We start from the raw sequence: 19,801 nt of genomic DNA, 5'->3' as shown, positions 1-19,801 counted from the left end.
CTATTTCTGATGTTGTTCTCCAACATTTCAAGAATTTTGTTTTGCTTGAAACCAAAGGAGCACTGTTTTATTAATATTGTCTTGTATGCTCAACATCTTTCATTAGATAAAAAAAAACAAGTCATGATTAATGATTGCTGTTGAAACATAATGTTAATGGCATATGTAGCTGTAGATAAACATGCCCTGCATACTCCTGCTATCAAGTGTTGGTCATAGGCGTTGCACATTGTTTTTCTTCAAAGAAGTATTTTGAGCCACAAGGTATAGAGACTCCACCTATGATTGGTGATGTGTATGGGCATCGGCTCCTTTTTTAGAATGTTTTTTCGCCACCATAGGGTCCTTCTGCGCTCCGGTTCGACACCACGTGGTGTATTTGCTGTACCAGTTTCGTTTCCTCTACCTTGTTAGTTAAATAAACAAAGGGCCTGATTCCGAAAGGGCCTCTGCACTCGTGGCGGAGGCCCTGCAGTCGTGAGGGAGTCTCCGCACTTGGGGTGGAATCTCAGTAATAATTCTCAGTTCGAGGCATGTGGGCTTCTGAATTCATATCTGTGCATAGATCGCCGCCTAGTGTTGGGTCCGGATGATTGCACATTGTTGTCCTGGAAGAGTCTTCGAAGTATCACGAGATAGGTGGCTCCTCCCCTGGACTACAGTGCGCATGGGCATCCTCTCCATCCTCAGATTGTTTTTTTCCGCCATTGGGTTCGGATGTCCTTATCTCGACTCCAGTTCCAAAAACTTGTACTCTTTTTACTCCTAAGGCCAAAAGGCCTTCACAGCGTCGGTATTGTATCGTTCGGTGCCTGTCCCTTTCGAGTTCTTCACTCAACGTCGGAAGACGGAATTTGTTTCGACAACACAGGCCCAGACTACATCGACGATGGAACGGACCCCGTTCAAGCGGTGCCCCGTTTGTAATTCGAAATACTCCAACTTAGATGTGCACCCAGTGTGCAATACATGTTTGTCCCCCGACCACGACGAGTCAAAATGTTTCGCCTGCTCGAAGAAAACTATTAAACTTCGAAGCGCGGCGAGGCAGTCGGCCCCAGCACCTGCGAACATCTTCGATGCCTTAAACTAGGAAGTCTTCCATGATGAGGAAGAAGAAGAGGAAGACGTTCCCGAAGAAATGTCGGAACCGGCGTCGGAGCAGGACTCCAACTTCGAAGTGGACGAGCAAGCAGAAGAATACGTCCACGACCAAGACGTCGTCGAGGTAGGGGACGACGATGAGGCCATTGGGGCCGTCGATGACGACTCCAGTGGAGAGCCGAGCCCGCCCGCAGTTACGGGGCCTATCACTAACATTCCACCCCCTCCGGCTCCGGTCGAGGCATCGCCGAAAGGCCTTAGCCAAGATCCTTCCACACGGTCTACAGCCCCGCGCCAAAGCCAGGCTAAGACCCTTTCCAAGGAGCCATCGGTGGATTCTATGAAATCGAAACCGAAACAGGCGGAGCCGAAATCGAAACTGAAACTACTCAAGATGGTGGTCGGTTCGACGTCGACGCACGTTCCCACAAAGGCTGTCGACGATCCTTCGGCGTCGAAGATGCCCATCAGCTCCAAGACTGGGTCATCGAAGCAGGCCTCGACCAGCAAGCACGTCGCCTCGAAGGGCTCGGCGTCGGCGCCGACGTTGATGACCAAACATGGCGAGAAGAGCAAAGACCTTCCGTCGAAAAAAGTCTTGAGCCAAACCTGTCTGGACTCAAGGCTATGCTTGGAAAACGCGCTGAACCCACGGCCAAGGATTCCCCGAAAGTGTCGGCGATGCCCAAGGATGGGGGCGCCACGCGCCGGGAGCTCGATTCGACGCGGTCAAGCGAGCGGCCTACACAGGCATCGAAAAGACCCGAATCAGCCACTTTAAGCTCGAAACCTCCGGGCTCAGCACAAATAAAGTTTGGGCTTCCGCCTACGGCCCGCCCAAAGCATCTCGAACGCCTTGAAACCGCCTAGGCTTCCAAGACGTCGAAGGTGTCCTCCAAGTCCACACACGAACAGGTCGTGTATCACGAGCCTTCTTATGACAACCAGGCTAAACTCTTTATTGACTCGGAGACGGGCAGGCTTACCGTCCACAAGCGGAAGATCGCGCCTGAACATCCCTTGGAAGGTTACAGGATTCCCCTCAAAAAGAAGATGGTCTCATCTTCCTCTGCTGTTATTTTTGAACCAGTTCAGGACTATTCGCAACAAATGCCTCATTCTCCAGCACAGAGTGAAGAGGACTTGAATGCAGACTATGGCCAACGGCCTACTCTTACCACACAGACACTGATCAGGATGACTCGCATCAATGGTCAGGGACAGGGGATCAAGGCGATGACCCTGATGACCCTCATACCGCTCCGGACTCCCAGTACTACAATGTGACGTCGACATGCATGCCGAGCCAGTGGATGAGGATTTCTTATTTGACACCTTCTCCACATCTGAACGCTCCACTAAGACTCTACCCATGCTTAAAGGGGTCCTCGAGCATGCAACGGACATTTTCAAGGAGCCAACCAAAGCCAGGGTCGACAAGAAATACAGCCCTGCCCCAGTGGACCACACCTATATCAAAGGCCAGCTTCCCTTGGACTCCCTCGTGGTGGCTAATGCACGCAAGAGGGCTAACTCTCAATCCAGTGGTGACGCTCCCCCTCCGCTCAAAGAGTCAAAGATCTTTGAAGCGTCTGGAAAGCGTGTGGCAGCGCAAGCCGCTAACATTTGGAGAATAGCCAATACACAGGCCCTGTTGGCTAGATACGACAGGGCGCACTACGACACACTAGAACAGTTAGTGCAGCACATGCCTGATATGTACAGAGAAGGTGCAGAAATGGTTATACAAGAGGGGAAATTGGTCACCAATGCGTCAATCAAATGCGCACTGGACGCAGCAGACACAGCGGCAAGGGCAATTAATACTAGCGTGATGCTGCGACGCCATGCATGGCTGCGCATCTCAGGGTTTAAATCCGACATCCAAACTACTCTTCTCAATCAGCCGGTTAACCCGGACTTCCTGTTTGGACCGGAGGTTGACACAACACTTGAGAAAATGAAAAAAGACACTGAGACGGCGAAATCCATGGGGGCTCTGCAGTCCCAGCAATTTCGGGGCACTTCCTTTCGTCGCTCCGGTAACAGGGGAGCCACAAGAGGACAGGCTCTACAGCATTCCCAGTACGCCAAGGGCAACACGCAATCTACCTACACGAAAAACACCAGGGGTGGATACCGTGGGAACAGCGTCAAGGGGAGAGGACGCGGCAATAACAACGCCAGATCCTCCGCTCCCAACAAACAGTGACTTCTTGTCACTGCCCCCCGACCATCTAACACCTGTCGGGGGGGAAGACTCCAGCAGTTCCTGCCACTCTGGGAAGACATTACAACAGACAGGTGGGTGAGACAACTTATCCGGTACGGCTATTGTCTAGAACTGACCTCCACCCCCCCCCCCCCAACATACCCCCAAGGAACCGTCCTATGTCCGCAGAGCACACGCACTTATTGCAGCAAGAAGTACTCTCCATGCTGCAAAAAGGAGCCATAGAACTCGTGCCTGTAGAAGAGCAGGGTACAGGGGTGTACTCTCTGTACTTCTTGATTCCAAAAAAGGACGGGTCCCTGCGGCCCATTCTAGACCTCAGACCCCTCAACCAATACATCCTTTCAGAGCACTTTCACATGCTAACCTTACAACAGGTCCTGCCGCTGCTCCGTCAGGGCGACTTCCTAGCCACCCTGGACCTCAAGGATGCATATTTCCACATTCCTATTCACCCAAGTCACAAAAAATATCTCAGGTTCACTATCAACAATCAGCATTACCAATTCAAGGTTCTGCCGTTCGGGGTCACTACTGCTCCCAGGGTCTTCACCAAGTGCTTAGCGACTGTGGCAGCGCACCTTCGCAGGCAAGGGGTTCACGTGTATCCCTACCTGGACGACTGGCTGCTTCAGGCCAGTTCAGCCAAGCAGTGCGGCCGCGATATGTCGCGGACCATTCACCTCCTACACAGTCTGGGGTTCTCACTCAACTACGCGAAGTCTCACCTGCAGCCAGCCCATGTGCAACAGTACCCAGGGGTAACACTAAACACTCAGTCGGCCACAGCGCAGCCGAACTCTGCCAGGGTCAACAGCATGCAGCTGCTCATTCGGAGGTTCAAACCTCAGCGATCCCTCCCAGCGCAGGTGTTCATGCAACTGATCGGTATGATGGCATCCTGCATATTCATAGTCCCGCACGCGAGACTGCACAGGCGTCCCCTTCAACAATGCTTAGCCTGACAGTGGAACCAGGCTCATGGCCATCTGAAAGACCTAGTGTTGGTGACCGGTCGTGCTTACAACTCTCTGCATTGGTGGAATCCACTAAACCTTTGCAGGGGACGACCGTTCCAAGAGCCTGTTCCACAGATAGTCCTAACGACGGACGCTTCTCTCCAGGGTTGGGGAGCGCATGTTCTTCATTTCACGGTGCAGGGACTCTGGACGTCACAACAGCAGAAGATGCATATCAATGTGTTGGAGTTGATGGCAATCTTCATGGCACTGAAGGCATTCAAGTTGCACCTGTGCAACAAGGTCGTATTGGTCCGGACGGACAACATGACCGCCATGTATTACATCCAGAAGCAGGGAGGCACGCACTCCCCGCAGCTGTCTCACCTGGCCCAGAGCATGTGGAAGTGGGCCATTCAGAAGAACATCTTCCTCATGGCGGAATATCTCCCGGGTGTCGACAACCAGATGGCGGACCTGCTCAGCAGGCACAGTCATCAGATGCACGAGTGGGAGATCCACCTGTCAGTACTCCATCCATACTTCCAGCAGTGGGGTCATCCAGACATCGACCTCTTCGCCACAAGCGAGAACGCAAAATGCCCAAACTTCGCCGCCAGGTTCCCACACCCGCAGTCTCAGGGCAATGCGATATGGATGAACTGGTCAGGCAGATTTGCGTACGCTTTTCCGCCAGCCCCCCCTCATACCTCTGGTGGCGCGCAAACTGCGACAGCACTCCATGACGCTCATCCTGGTCGCTCCAACGTGGACACGGCAAGCTTGGTACACCAAGTTCCTGGAACTTTCAGTGGTGCCTCACCAACGGCTGCGCCTCACTCCCAGCCTCCACACTCAGAGCCATGGCGACATTCAGCACCCAGATCCACAACAGTTGAACCTTGCGATTTGGCTCCTGAGGTCATAGAGTTTGGATACCTGAACTTGCCTCCTGAGTGTATAAACATCATCAAGGAGGCAAGACGACCCACTACCAGGGCCTGCTATGCAGCCAAATGGAAGCGGTTTGTCATTTACTGCTCCAACAATGACATTAATCCGTTGGACGCATCTACGCAAAACATCATATGCTACTTATTGCATCTGTACCAATGCAACCTGGCTTACAGTTCAATCAGGATACATTTGGCGGCCATAGCCACTTACCTTCAAAACAGGCAGCACCTTTCCGTTTTCAGGGTGCCTGCCATTAAAGCCTTTTTGGAAGGACTTAAGAGAGTAATCCCTCCCAGACACCCTCCTTCACCAGTCTGGAACCTGAATATCGTTCTCACCAGACTCATGGGGGCCACCCTTTGAGCCACTCCATTCCTGTGAAATACAGTTTCTTACCTGGAAGGTGGCCTTCCTAATAGCTATTACATCGCTGCGGAGGGTCAGTGAGCTGCAAGCCCTCACAATTCAAGAACCCTACCTGCAAATTCATGCAAATAGGGTGGTGCTTCGCACCAACCCTAAATTCATGCCAAAGGTGGTTTCGCAGTTCCACCTTAACCAAAACATAGAACTGCCAGTTTTCTTTCCTAACCCTGACTCAGTGGCAGACAGAGCACTGCACACCTTAGATGTCATAGGGCTCTCCTGTATTACATCGACAGGACAAAAGACTTTCGAAAAACTAAACTGTTCGTTGCCTTCTCTCCACAACATAAGGGCAACCCCATCTCCAAGTCAGGTATAGCCAGGTGGATTGTTAAATGCATCCAGATCTGTTATCAGAAGGCTAAGCGCACATTAACAGTTCCCCCTAGAGCACATTCCACACGCAAGTTAGGGGCTTCCATGGCTTTCCTGGGTAACATTCCTCTAGAAGATATATGTAGAGCAGCCACATGGTCCACCATACATACATTTACCAAACACTACTGCGTAGATGTACACTCCAAACAGCAAGCTGCTGTAGGACAGGCTGTTCTCAGAACTCTCTTTCAGACTGCTGCAGCTGGCACGGGCACCCGTTGGTAAGGAGGTAACTGCTATTTATTCTATGCACAGATATGAATTCAGCAGCCCACATGCCTCGAACGGAATATGCTACTTACCAGTATGCATCTGTTCTTGGCATGTAGGGCTGCTGACATTCATATCGCCCGCCCTCCTCCCCGGTGCCTGTCGCAGCTGTAGCTCTCAGAATCATTTTCAGGCATGGTCATCACTTTCAGTATTACACTCCATCTCTGCCACAATGGCGAAAAACAATCTGAGGATGGAGAGGATGCCCATGCGCACTGTAGTCCAGGGGAGGAGCCACCTATCTCGTGATACTTCGAAGACTCTTCCAGGACAACAATGTGCAATCATCCGGACCCAACACTAGGCGGCGATCTATGCACAGATATGAATGTCAGCAGGCCTACATGCCAAGAACAGATGCATACTGGTAAGTAGCATATTCCTTGCGGAGATTCCACTCTACTGCGAAAGCTCCCCCCACGACTGCTGGACTGCCGCCACAAGTGCGGAAAACCTTTGTGAATCAGGCCTACAGTATCTAACATTGGTTGCAAATGTAGGGTAGCCTCTGCTTCAGGTCTGTGGTTGAATTCTTTGTTGCCCCGTAAGGGGCCTGGCACCTTCGGGCCTATAACCACTCCTCGGCTGCAGCGAGTACCGTTGTCGTGCCGCTACATCCCTGAACACCACTAGGAAGCTGAGCGTCGCCTCAACAGAGTCGAACATCAAACTCACAGGCCAGCCGTGAGGCCTTCGGTCCACCACTGCCATTTGGCATCGAAGCCGGCCTCCAATACAGGCCCTTCAACTAGTACCTCAAAACCTGCCTCAGTGACAAAACCTGCGGCGGTGAAGTCAGGCTCAGTGCTGGCAGGCCTGCAGCCGTCCACGGCTCCCAGGAAGTTCAACGTCTGGAGCAATATAGTCTGTCTGTTCCGACGAGCAGGATCAGCCCATCCTTCAGCACCTTCAAGAGGAGCTTAATGCAATGCAGCAACAAATCCACATTCAGCCTGGGACTGGACGAATTCTGGCCCAGCTTTTCCTCCAGGCAAAAGATCTGTTTCTCCAAAGAAAAAATAAACTGTTGAGAAGGCCATAAATCCACCCTTGGAGTCCACGCCAAAACCGCCTCGGCGCCAAGATGAAAGCACATCACCACCACCTTATGTGCCACGGCTACCTCCACCTCCCACTTAACCCTCTCCTCTTCTCCCTTTTTCACCATCATGCCCATGCCTACTCTCCCCGCCACTACCAGTGGACCCTTTCCCCGAATGCCCTGAGGGTTTCCATATTTCAGGGCTTTAGGGGGTCAGTTCTAGGTCTCTCTATGACCCACCTTTTGATCCCCAACAATATGATGACCCATGGGATGATTATAATGTGGAACCCCCGGGTGATATGGATCTAGATTTATATTCGGCTAAGCTTTACCCTCCGGACGACACTATTGCGTGCCACAAGGTGCTACAGGGGGCAGCTGCTTACTACAAAGTCAAGATGCTCAAACAATCTGAGGAGCACGATTTGCTCATGGGGACTCTCTCTACCACAAAAAGATTCATGCAGTACCTCCTGATGCTTAATCCAACCCCTGTCATCTTCAAGGAGCCAGTCAAAGCACAAGTTATTGCGCATAGGGTGGATAAAAAGTTTAAGGCTTTCCCCTTTGTCTCTTTACATTAGGGGACAACTGCCACCTGATTCCCTTGTGGTGCATACTGCACAGAAACGTTCAAATTCACAGGGCATGGGGGCCCTCCGCCACGCACTGTGAGAGTAAGAAAATAGATGCATTAGGGTAATAGGTAATGACCAAATCTGCTGCTGTCCATTGGCATATTGCCAATTCTGTTGGTTCGCTCTCCCGGTATGACCGAGCCCTCTGGGATGAGATGGAGGAGTTGCAGCAACACCTCCCGTACCAGCACAGGAAGAGTGGTAAGGAGTTGGTAACAAAGGGAAAAGTGATCTCCCAATACAAATATCAGGTGCACCTTGGACGCAGCAGACACCGCTGCTCGGGCGTTAATACAAGTATCCGTCTGCGCAGGCATGCCTGGCTGTGATTTTATGGCTTTCAACCAAAGGGTCAGCAGCAGCTGGTTAACTTGTCCTTTGGTGGTGAGCATCTGTTGGGCCCACAAGTTGACCAGATGCTGGAAAATATCAAGAAGGATACCAAGACGGCCAAAGCCATGTGTGCTTTGCAGACCCCCACGGGTCGGGGATCCTTTCACCGCTTGCAGTTTCGTAGCGGACCACTCCATTGGCATCCACATCCTTCCTTAGGCAGCAACAGCAGCAAACACCCTCTTGGGGTTACTAAAGGTGAGGATTCATGGGTAGCAATGGTAGAGGCAGTGGAAAGACGTAGCCCCAAAAGGTGCCGCACCTGCTAAGCAGCGACTCAGTTTCCCTTCACCCCGAACATTCAACGCCTGTAGGGAGAAGGTTGCAGACGTTTCTGCTCCAATCAGTGGTTTTTAGATATCATAGCAGAATGATACGGTCTAGAACTCGCCAAACAACTCCTCCACACCCCCCAGCAAAAACTAACCCTGAACATCAATGTCTGCTCCAAGAGGAGATGCGTGCACCGCTCACCAAAGGGGCCATAGAACCCATGCCCCTACAAAACTGAGTCAAATGGGTTTACTCCCTATACTTTCTCATTCTAAAGAATGACTGGTCCTCTACCTCAGGCCCCTCAGCAAGGGCATCCTGTCTGAACACTTTCACATGGGTATGTTTCAGGATGCCATCCTTCTCCTACAACAAGGCAATTTCATGCCCACACTTGACCTAAAGAACTGGTACTTCTGCATACCCATCCACCCTGCACATGGACAGTTCTTCCTGTTTGTGATAAGTTGTCAGCATTATCAGTTCAAACTTCTGCATTACAGAGTAACCACAGCTCCCAAGGTGGTCCTAAAGTGTCTTGCAGTGGTAGCCCCTCATCTCAGAAGAAGCATCCATGCATTCCTTAACCTGGATGGTTTTCTGATCACTAGCGCAACACAACAGCAGTGCCTTCCACACGCCTAGACCACCCTACATCTCCTGCACAGCCTAGGCATTACCATCAATGCCTTCAAATCCCACCTCCAGCCCCTGCAGGTACAACGCTTTCTCAGATCCATACTCTACTCTCGCATGAAGAAAACTTTCTCCAGCCAAGCAAGGGTCTAAGCATTCCAAGTGCTGTGTCTTCCTCTTCAGCCAGATCGCCAAGTAATGGTCAGACATGTCATGCGCCTCCGAGGCATAATGGCATCTTGCATTGCTATCTATCCATATTCCAGGTTATCCTTACATTCGTTCTAGCGGCACAATATTTGCAAGCAAATGGTCATTAAACGACCTAGTGTTAATCTGGGGCCGTACTCATCGCTCTCCTCAGTGGTGGAATAGTAACAACCTGTTGCAGGAACGGCCTTTTGTGGATACAGTTCCGCACATGACTATTACTACAGACGCCTCTCTCACGGGTAGCACATTCTCAAGAGCTAACTGTACAACAGGTGTGGAGGCTTGACAAACAGCCTCCAGATCAACCACCTAGAATGATGGCATTTCAGTTAGTCCTCAAAGCGTTTCTCCCTCACATTCAACACAAGGCGGATCTAGTCTGGACGAACAGCACAACTGCAGTGTTCAACCTGTAGAAACAGGGCGGCACACATTCCTCAGATCATTTGGCAGTGGCCGATATATGGACAACAACTTTACAGACCTGCTCTGCAGGTGGCATCAACAAGTCCATAAGGGGGAACTCCACCTCCAAGTCCTACTACTGTACTTCCACCATTGGGGTTTTCCACTTGGAGACCTGTTCGCCACCACAGAAAACGCAAAATGCCCAAACTTTGCATTCAGACTCCAACACCCTCAGTCTATGGGCAATGCACTATGGATGGATTGGTCGGGGATATTTGCCTACGCCTTTCCCCTCTCCCACTTTCTTTTGTGTAGTTTGTAGGCTTCGCTAAACATATCTCACTCTCATCCTAGTCGCCACAACCTGGGCCAGGCAGCCCTGGTTCACCAGCCGCCTCGAACTGTTCCTAGTACCCAACAAGAAACTGCCCAGATATTCTCACAGAAGCTGGACACGCTTAGGCACCCCAACCTCAAACAGCTCAACTTTGCAATCTGGCTCCTGAAGTCCTACAGTTTGGGTATATCAATCTACAGTCAGAATGTATGGTTCTCTTTAATGAGGCATGTAGACCCACAGCCAGGGCCTGCTACACGGTAAAATTGAATGTTTGTCCACTAGTGTCTTCATAGACCTATTTCCCCTCTTCAACCAGCAGTCCAAGACATTTACTGCTATTTGCTCCACCTTCAAATATCAGCCCTCGCATACAACTTCGTTAGGATTCACTTAGTGGCTATTGCCATTTACTTTCAAAATAGACAACAAAACCTCAATTTTCAGTGTCCTGGTCCTGAAGACTTTTATGGAGGGACTCAAGCGGGTTATCCCACCAAGGGTGCCTCTGGTCCCAATGTGAAACCTCAACATTGTCCTAACCAGACTTATGGAGCCTCCCTTTAAGCCTCTACACTGATTTCCATTACAGCTTCTGTCTTGGAAGGTAGTCTTCCTTGTAGCTATCACTTCCTTTTGTCTGGTCAGTGAGTTACAAGTTCTTATTCTGGAAGAACCTTCTTCCAACTCCATACATACAAGGTAGCACTCAGGACAGACCCCAAGTTTTTTCCTAATGTGGTGTCAAGCTTACACTTAAATCAAACCATAGAACTCCCTGTGTTTTTCCCACGCCCAGAGTGCGTAAAACAGGGTTCTCCAATGTCTGTCCCAGATCAATCTTACTTCAGGGGGATCCAATTGAAGGACTTGCAGAGGAAGTTGAAGCAGGTGGAGGCGACGGCGTTTATCTGGCGAGTCATGATGAGGGAGGAGTCCAGAATGATGCCGAGGTTCCGGGCATGGTCCATCAGGGTGGGTAGGTTCCAGAGGGCCACCAGGTGTTATCCCAGGCGCTGTGGGATGGGTCAGAGGACTATAGATGTACAAGTTATGTGCAGCATTCGCAGAATTTGTTTTGGCACAATGACAAAACATTCTGCACGCGTTTTTCGAGATGCAGAAGTCAGCCCTATAATTTAGCACAAAAACACAAGTGCTGTAAACAGTTTGTACAGTAAAATATTTATTGTATTAAAATCAATCAATTTCAAAATCCATCATGGCACAATGTTAAAAAGAAATATAACTCCTTTTAAAACCTGTAATCCGTAAAAGTGGCATCGTCCAAACAACAAACCGATAAGGGGAGGGTCCTAGGGAAATTTTTAAAGACCATAAACCTTTACATTCCCTATTAATACTATACACAAAACACTAAGTAACTGAAGGTCTGAACGTAAAGTGTAGAGGAGAGTCTGACCACTGACCTAATCTTTAGTCAAAACGTAGTGAAAGGAGTCGATAACTCCAATGCATGATACTTCTTCAGGTGAAAAAGTGCCCATCAGTCATCTCTTGGTTCCGCCCTTGTCATCATTTGGGACTCCTTTCACCAAGGAAAGAGCACTTGCATTAGTTGTAATTGCACAGTGTATATATGGATTCTTACAATCTCGGCATTTGGGAAGACTCCCAAATGCAGAGATTGTAAACTTTTTACCAGATATACTGGATAAGCCGCTACCCTTTAATTTTCGATTGGATGCACCCGCTACGGTGAATTTTGTTCATAGCGGAGGACGCGATCAATGGTTCTACACTTGTACACCATTAGGAAGCAAACTGATATTGGAAGGACAGAAGTTTGGATGAATTAGGATTGAAAGTATTTTAATCACCTTTTGGTTTCGCCAATCTACAGACCATAGATAGAAACTGCCCTGACGAAGTCCTTAGGCTGTAAAGCCGGACGAAACACATGTTGGCATGGCAATGAACAATATATTATGAAAATATGGAAGAATAGTACTTAGTGACTGAAAGAAAATGAAGAAATAAGGAAGATTTATTGGAAAATACTTGCACTGATATCTACTATTATTGAATTGAAGAGTATTGCTTGGTTGATAGACCCTTATACATTTCCCTAGTATTGCTCAGGTGGAGAATCTTTGTAATTGTTCAAATAGACAAACTTTGTTTGTCTGTAGCTACAACTGTTGGCAAGGGTTGTATCTCACCCTTGGAGCATGGACTAGAGGGCCCTACGAATTTTCTGATATTATATACACTATTTTTGCGCAAAATCCCCTCTTGCCTCCTCTTTTCTCTGTCCTTGTGCTCCATTGTTCTCTTTCTATTTGGACAGAAAAAACAAACGTAACAGTGGAACCGATACCCATGCACATTACCAATCATGATTTGAGTCACTTTACCTCGTGCCTCTAAAACTTCTCAAAAGAAAAAAATGTGTCCTTTAAGCCAAACACTAAGTGGCAGGAGAATGCACAGCATGTGACTCTACAGCACTACATGCCACAAACATATGCTTACAGGGTAACATTTTACGGTCTCCTGGAGCTCAGTTTCTATTCTGTCTTAATGCCATTCGTCGTCTGGAAGCACTTTTTTCAAATATAAGACAGCAGTGTAAAGATAAATTGGCCTGTCTACTGAATCAAAAATTGGCGTAAGAATGAATCCTCCTTTCCACTTTTTGGAGGTCTACCAAACGTAATTCACGAATTGCTTCCTTCACTCCACTCCCCCATACCTGCCCAAAAAACTATGAAGAGCTAAAGTAGAAAAACAGTAGTTCCACCATCGTGTAGAGTTTTACTTCTTCAATGCCAGTACAGGAAACCGCATATTAAAGTCGACCCTGTAGCTTTTACAAGTGTCAGGCGCTGTGTTGAGTTCCATATGCAGCTTCTTACTATGTTTTGATACGTTACACTGAGAAAAAACTCTTTGTTAAAAACTGCTGATTATTCAGCAAATATAAAATGATACAGAATTTACTGAAGCCGAAGAACCACATTAAATCCAGTTGGAGAGCTTGAAAGGGTAATGGGGGGAAGAAGGTACCCAGCTGTCCAAACTTGTCAGTGTTTCTTCTTTTTCCCCGTTTGATGCCATAAGCTTTCCAGCTGAAGGGGTGTTCAATAAATGTGGAATATGTACTGTGAAAACGCATGCACTTACGTGATTTTAAATTAATGTAAACACATTTTCAAGCCTTTTTACATGAGTACCCTTCAAAAGAGTGCTTTATGGTTTAAAAAGGTGACAGCAAGCATAGTGCTTTCTGGGCTCCAGCTGTGCACTATTTAAAAATACAATCATAAGTGTCTTGATGAAGAATAAAAATAGAGAAAAACATGACGATAACTCCGTCTGAAGGGCATATCTGTTAAATTGACTTATAAATTATTTTTGTATTCTGCACCGGCAGATGCATTTTGCACAACAAACTGTCAGGATCCACTGCATTGCAAAAACTAATGAAAAAACAGAATTGTGATCTATTTTACACTAGATTAGTAATGTAATTTCTTTATTACAATTAACTGCCACAACTAGACTGTACTAAGAAAATTAGGCACAGGTAGTATAGCTTTCATGCACTAAAGCATCTTAATGTTTTGCAAATGTAAGGATAATTTTGGATGGACTTTTGTTGAAAATCACTTATTGTCACATTATTCCCATGAATTATCTGTTTTAAAAATTGTGTTAATTTAATCTACTGACAAATGCACAGGAGGACAAGAAACACATGCTATAGAAATCTGTTTTCTTCAAACTCTTGCTTTCTTTCCCCACAGATTGTATGGTGGAATGAACTATCGGCGACTGGGTGGCGGCGTGGGAGTGATTAAAATGACACACTGTGAGTCGCATATCTGGTAAACTCCTCTGGGGCGCAAGTGTGACTTTTGTCCAGTGCAGAGAAGAACTCGATGACCTGGGAACATGTAAGCTGTCCTTTGTCATTGACTGGAGCTAAAAGATTCCCACCTCTCTCCATTCTGCAGTTCCTCATTCATTGATGCACAGCAAGGGGGGCTTCTTTGGTTTGCGACGATATACAGACAGCAGAGCTCACGCCTTGGCAATCTTCACTTTAAGCAAATGGACATTTTTGCTTAACGTTTTTTCTTTGTTTTTTTTCACTTGTTTTTAAAGTCTGCCCATTTTCAATGTGGGTGAACTTATGAAGTATTCATGCGCAGGTTAGAAAACGAGCAAGGTTATGCTGAGCTAAGACTGTCTCTAAGACTGTGCTGATCTAAGACAATCCTCTCTGCTTTGCCTGGACAACTATGCAGGGAGGTGCTGCAGGAATCCACGCTTTGCCTTATTGCAGATGGATGCAGATTTGTGACCACATGCCACCTTTGCACTTCTCGGAATGCTTGAAGGAAAAGATGAAGTATTTTTTGATGTGCTGTTCTTTCTTGCAGTTCCTTACTTCATTTTACCCATGGCAATCGGTCACCTATGGGTCGAATAATGATTGTGCATATTCTGAAGAAGTTAATCCAATGTTCTCCCACCACATGATGAGACTGTATTTAAGTCATCAGACAGAGACCACTTCAGGCTGAAGCCAGCGATATACCCTTTACTTGTCTAGCATGGAGCAGTCATTTGACTCCTCTGAAAAGAATGGTTTATTCGACAGTGGTAAGATGTGAGCCCAACACAGGGCATCACTTGCTTTCATGCTAATAGATCTTTCAGTTGAAAAGTCAAAAAAGAATGGGCAATCTAGCAAACTCCTCATCCTCTGGGCCAGCAAGTGTGTCATACAGAAAGGTAAAAAGTTTAGAACTATGTAGCTGTACTGTGTTTTAAAGATTCACACAGTAATCCACATGCACTAGGACAGCATGTCCCCCACCTTAGCATGCTTACTCGATTAAAGGTATATTTTATGAATTACGCAAATCAATCTTAAATTCCTCCTCTGCGCTCACATTTTTTATTTTTGGGGATCTCAAAGTATTTGCATTGTTATATAATAAATATTTGACACTGATAAATGTGTAGCATCTTCCACTATTTGTGTCCCCCCCCCCTTATTTTTTGCATAATTAGTTTTACTCTGAGACTTTTTCACTCTTGTAACCAGTTTGGAACATAGATCTTGAGGTACTAGCTGTCCCAGTGCCTTTTTGGCATAGGTGATGGAAGGTTAATTTTTCACCCTGCCCTTCAGATGTTTCAGTTCATGACCTAAGTGTGTCTCACTGGTCAAGTCACATATCTCGGCCTTTGTTCTGTAAGACCCACTTATAGAGCAAGGATACTGTACCCGAAACCTTGGGGTCTTTGGAAAGGATTTTGATAGAATGTCTATCTCCTGGTATGGTAGCGCAAAACACTATTGACAATACACAAACATGAATCCACTGTTCATAGTGTCAAACCACACTTTTCATAGCAGCACTGATTTGCATTACACAGACAGGACAGTGGAAGTCAAATGCTGTTGGCTTGTGGGCATCCTGTCAAATATTGATATCCACTAATTTCCTGCACCTTATACATTGGGCAGATAAGGTTATACACCTGGATAATAGAAAAGTACTATTCCCATGGACTTAACCCTATATAGGAACATCTTATTAAATGTTAAGCACTGATAGGTTCCCACTCTCTCAGGGATCCACTGGTCTTTTAATTTAACACTCAAAATGGTGGCAATCCTTCAGACTGGTTTGCTATTAGTGAGGGTCATGTTAATGGCTTATGTGTTGGAGGTTGTGAGAACCATTGACTGTGTGCTACTTCATTAACTGGACATTGTGTATCCCTTCTTATCCTTCTTGAGTGCCAGCATGTGGGACACTACACAGTTTTCACAGTCTTTGCCAAAGCTGACAATAACCCATAACCCATGAGTTCATATCCTCTAATTTTCCCCAGTTTCGGTAGATATGTCACACTGCACTCCTAGGTTCTATTTCTGCTCATGGACCAAATTCTGTCAGCATCCCATTTTTGGTTGCTTCACAGATTGTTTTCCTAAGGGATATTTCACTGCGAGCATGTTGTGTTTTCCAGCTAGGCTCTTCCAATGGTGCTTATACCTCTGCAACAGGCTAATGCCTAGGGACCGTTTTCAGATCAATGGTGGTCTTCAGGGAACCAGAGATTAGTGGCTTGCTTGCTTTCACTGGATCTGATGTCTCCAACTTATTTAAGCCTGTTCTATTTGTTAACAGATCATTTACTACAGATGTAGATCTGTCATGTGATTGAGTAATCTGCTGCATCTTGCAACAGTTTGAGTGACAAAGTAACACTCTGAAACTGGGCTGGCATTGGTCTCCTGTATCTAGGCAAGGCACATCACTTATGCCTCTGTACCTATTCTGCAAGCTTTTTATGGCATATTTGGTTCAAATGTTATTCTTGGGTAAGCTTTCTCTCTATCGCCTATCAGCTATCACCTGCGGCCCTTTCTTTCTCCCAATGTAACCCTCACCACCAGTGCTAAGAATGATACCTTTCCTTAACAGAGCCTATGCGATTAGTGATCCAGTCTGATGAGATCAGTTAGAAAGTAGATGCCTTTGTTTTACAAGTGATTGCTAGATTCTCGTAAAGGCACCCATCCAATAGGATGTCTGCATCCTCTCTTATGTCTTATTTTCACCGACTACCAAAAGTGTTATCTACACGTTCATTATTTACTTTACATTAGGCCCAAAAGTACACCATTATTTACCCTGTCCCGGAAAGCTAAACAGGTTGATCTGTAGACTGTACTTCCTAGACCTAGAGAATGCAAGAGCTCCTCTCAGGACTGTCCGGGTGAGTAGTCCAGCAATATGTTCTTTTGTAGATGAGCTGCTGTCTTAAACTGATAAAGTTTGTGCAGCATTGCCAAGAGATAGTGAGTGAAAGGCATTCGCTGGGGGGTCCAAGCACTTTTGGCCCAGCAAGTTGCCTTTCCAGTGCAACAGTCAGGGTTTCACTTTAAACAGATTATTCGTAGGCGGCGGAGTGATGATTTTATTCCAACAGAAATTTCTAACCATAAGGTTGTCATGTTCCCTTTTGAATGGAAGGAGCTGTGCATCTATTAGTTGCTGACCATGTCAGTCTGTCTTCATTGACGTACCTAATGAATGGACAGTCAACTGTCTGCCTTTGTGTCCTCTGGGAGCTGTGGATTGTGAAAATAAGAGGTGCCATCAACTCCAGTTGAACAGATTAACCACGGGACCATGATGAAGGTCCAAGGTACCAGTCAAGTCCTTTAATCGTCTTCAGAATCCTAAATGTAAGCTTACATTTTCTAGCACTGTCTTGTACCCTACCTGTTCCAAATAGGATGGAACATGCTTGCATAGTGAGGGTCAAAGATATCTCCTTTTTACAATTAGTAAATGTGGGTTACCCTAAACCCTACCAATCTTTCATGTAGTATAAAAAGAAAGAGCATGCTGTTCAGGACTCCAGTGAACATGTCGACAGTTTTTAGAGCTCACGGTCTGCTGTGGATGCTGTTAGAAAGTAACATATGAAATTACTTGATTTTGTTCCTGAAATTACAACCAGAAGTGGGATTCTATAAAACTGGAACCATGATACCTGATCAGATAAAGTGCTCATAGTATTTTTCATTTATTATTTCTTCATATGATTAGCCATGATTTCGAAGGTGATTATATCACAGTTCTGCAATGTATCTTCTAATCTCATCCATATCCTCGGATGTCATTGCAGATATCCAAAGTCTCCATGGTCTGCTTGTTTCCAAATTTGTGACATGAAACTAGAACCAAGTCTTCTCCAGGTGGACAGCTCTGGAAAGGTGAATTTTGGGCCATTGCCTGCTTGCAGCCTGAACAAGCTAAATAAATTCCACTGTCTGGAAAAAATGGCGAACGCTGCCCCTGGTTTGGATCCTAGTCTCGAACTTAAAGGGAGATTGTGAAGTGGAGTTGCAGGGCTTTTACTTCTGACATGCAGTCTAGAAAAAAAACACAGGTCCATTCTCAACAGTACATACAGTACTTGCATGTACAAGGTCTTTCCCTAAGGCCTATATGTAACTGTATCACTGACAAAGATCCTGGTCACACTGGAAGATACCTTCTCTGCCATGAAGTACATATTTGTAATCTCTCGGTCTGCTTTCTGAACAGAGGCTCTTCTTCAATTCAGTCCATGCACAGTAAGCACTACATTATGAAGACCCTGCTTTTCTCAAATTTCTACTTGGATACTGGTCTTGGTACCTTTGTAAGAGGAAGGGAAATCCTAAACCCACTGGGATTTGTCAAGAAGCAGCCTGTGTTAGCACCTCATGACCACAGCACAGCCCATTGTTGCATATGTCACAATAATGAAAGAAATGTTACCTGGTCTTAATCTTTGACATTGCTGCCTAGAAGGCACAGATCTTGGAACTTTGAGAATAGATGTAGCAGAGTAGAGCCTTGACCTTTTCTGAGAAACTAACTGATGAAATGGTCAAATAAATGACAAATATGTGCCTAATGTGTGTAGGATATGTTTTGATTCACACTAAGAAAGAACATAGTTAGCCTTGCAGTAGTAGAATGATAGCTCTGGTGTCTATTTGAGTAGAACTGGCTGGCTTAGGTCATCTTCAGGACCAGGGTTTTAGCGTTCTTGTTGGTGGTGTGAATCTTTAATCCATTTTGTTTGCAATATCCTTGCTCAGTGTGAACCCTCAGTTTTAAGGGCTGAAACATTTTTCTTTATCTGAACACACACCTCTCACTTTTAAGAATGTCCCACACACTGGTCACCCAATATCTGAACAGGATTCTCCAGAACTAAATCGAAAAAGCAAGAAAACTCAAACTTGCAGCCCTGACGCTCACACCAGAGCTTTAGGACAATTGCTTTTTACTCTTGATTTGATATTGTTTCCTGTAATTTGAAGGACGCCTAAAAAGGGATAAAAGCATTTCATGGATATTTTGGGGCTCTACGGGAATGGTGCAAGATGATGAACTTGGCCTAAATCTGTTAATAAAGTAGATTATTTATGGTCTGTGGACCTGCCAGGCAATTATTTATACATCTCTGCCCCTGATGAAGAAATGAAATAATTCATGCTGTAGAAACCTGTTCCTCTTGTCTTTTGTTGCTAAAAGTAGTGGAATCCCACTTTTCTCACCAAGGAGTCTATGCCTAACCTTGTATAGATAGAATTTAGATAAGTCTTCAAACACAGAGCAGTCTTGTTCAACCTCTATAACCCTTCAGATCCAGGCATAACCGCAGATTATTTTTCCTGACATTTACACTACTCCATCCCACATGCTCCAGTTCGTCGAGGCAGGTCTGGAGTTTAGACCTGATATGTAGTTTCTTCCCCAGAGGTGGACCAGAACAGATCCTTGCCAGACCATGACCACATTTCATCTTTCACCACATCATTGATTTGATGATTCATGCAGGTATGGGTGGGAGCACCGGGGGTTTATGCACTTTCAAATAAGAGTTGACTTATTTCAAAGTAATGGCCCATATTTATTGGTCATACGAGTCTTGCTAATTTGACAGGTAAGTGCAGAATGAAGAAGGGCTTAT

The 19,801-nt window shown here is 46.3% G+C and overlaps 1 protein-coding gene across 2 annotated transcripts in view; it reads left to right on the top strand.

Moving 5' to 3' along the window:
- KLHL20 (kelch like family member 20) overlaps positions 1–15,264 on the top strand; it is a 213,216-nt gene extending 197,952 nt beyond the window's left edge. For both annotated transcript variants that reach the window (XM_086955756.1, XM_086955767.1), the window contains one exon: positions 14,044–15,264. In XM_086955756.1, the coding sequence (XP_086811882.1) occupies positions 14,044–14,128 (85 nt within the window). In that variant the 3' untranslated portion in view covers positions 14,129–15,264. The remainder of the gene's footprint in view (positions 1–14,043) is intronic.
- The last annotated feature ends 4,537 nt before the right edge of the window (positions 15,265–19,801 follow it).

This window comes from Lissotriton vulgaris, chromosome 1_1, assembly GCF_964263255.1.
Source record: "Lissotriton vulgaris chromosome 1_1, aLisVul1.2, whole genome shotgun sequence".
NCBI lineage: Eukaryota > Metazoa > Chordata > Amphibia > Caudata > Salamandridae > Lissotriton > Lissotriton vulgaris.
The sequence above is the reverse complement of the archived record's forward strand: the minus strand, read 5'-3'. Positions and strand labels throughout refer to the sequence as shown.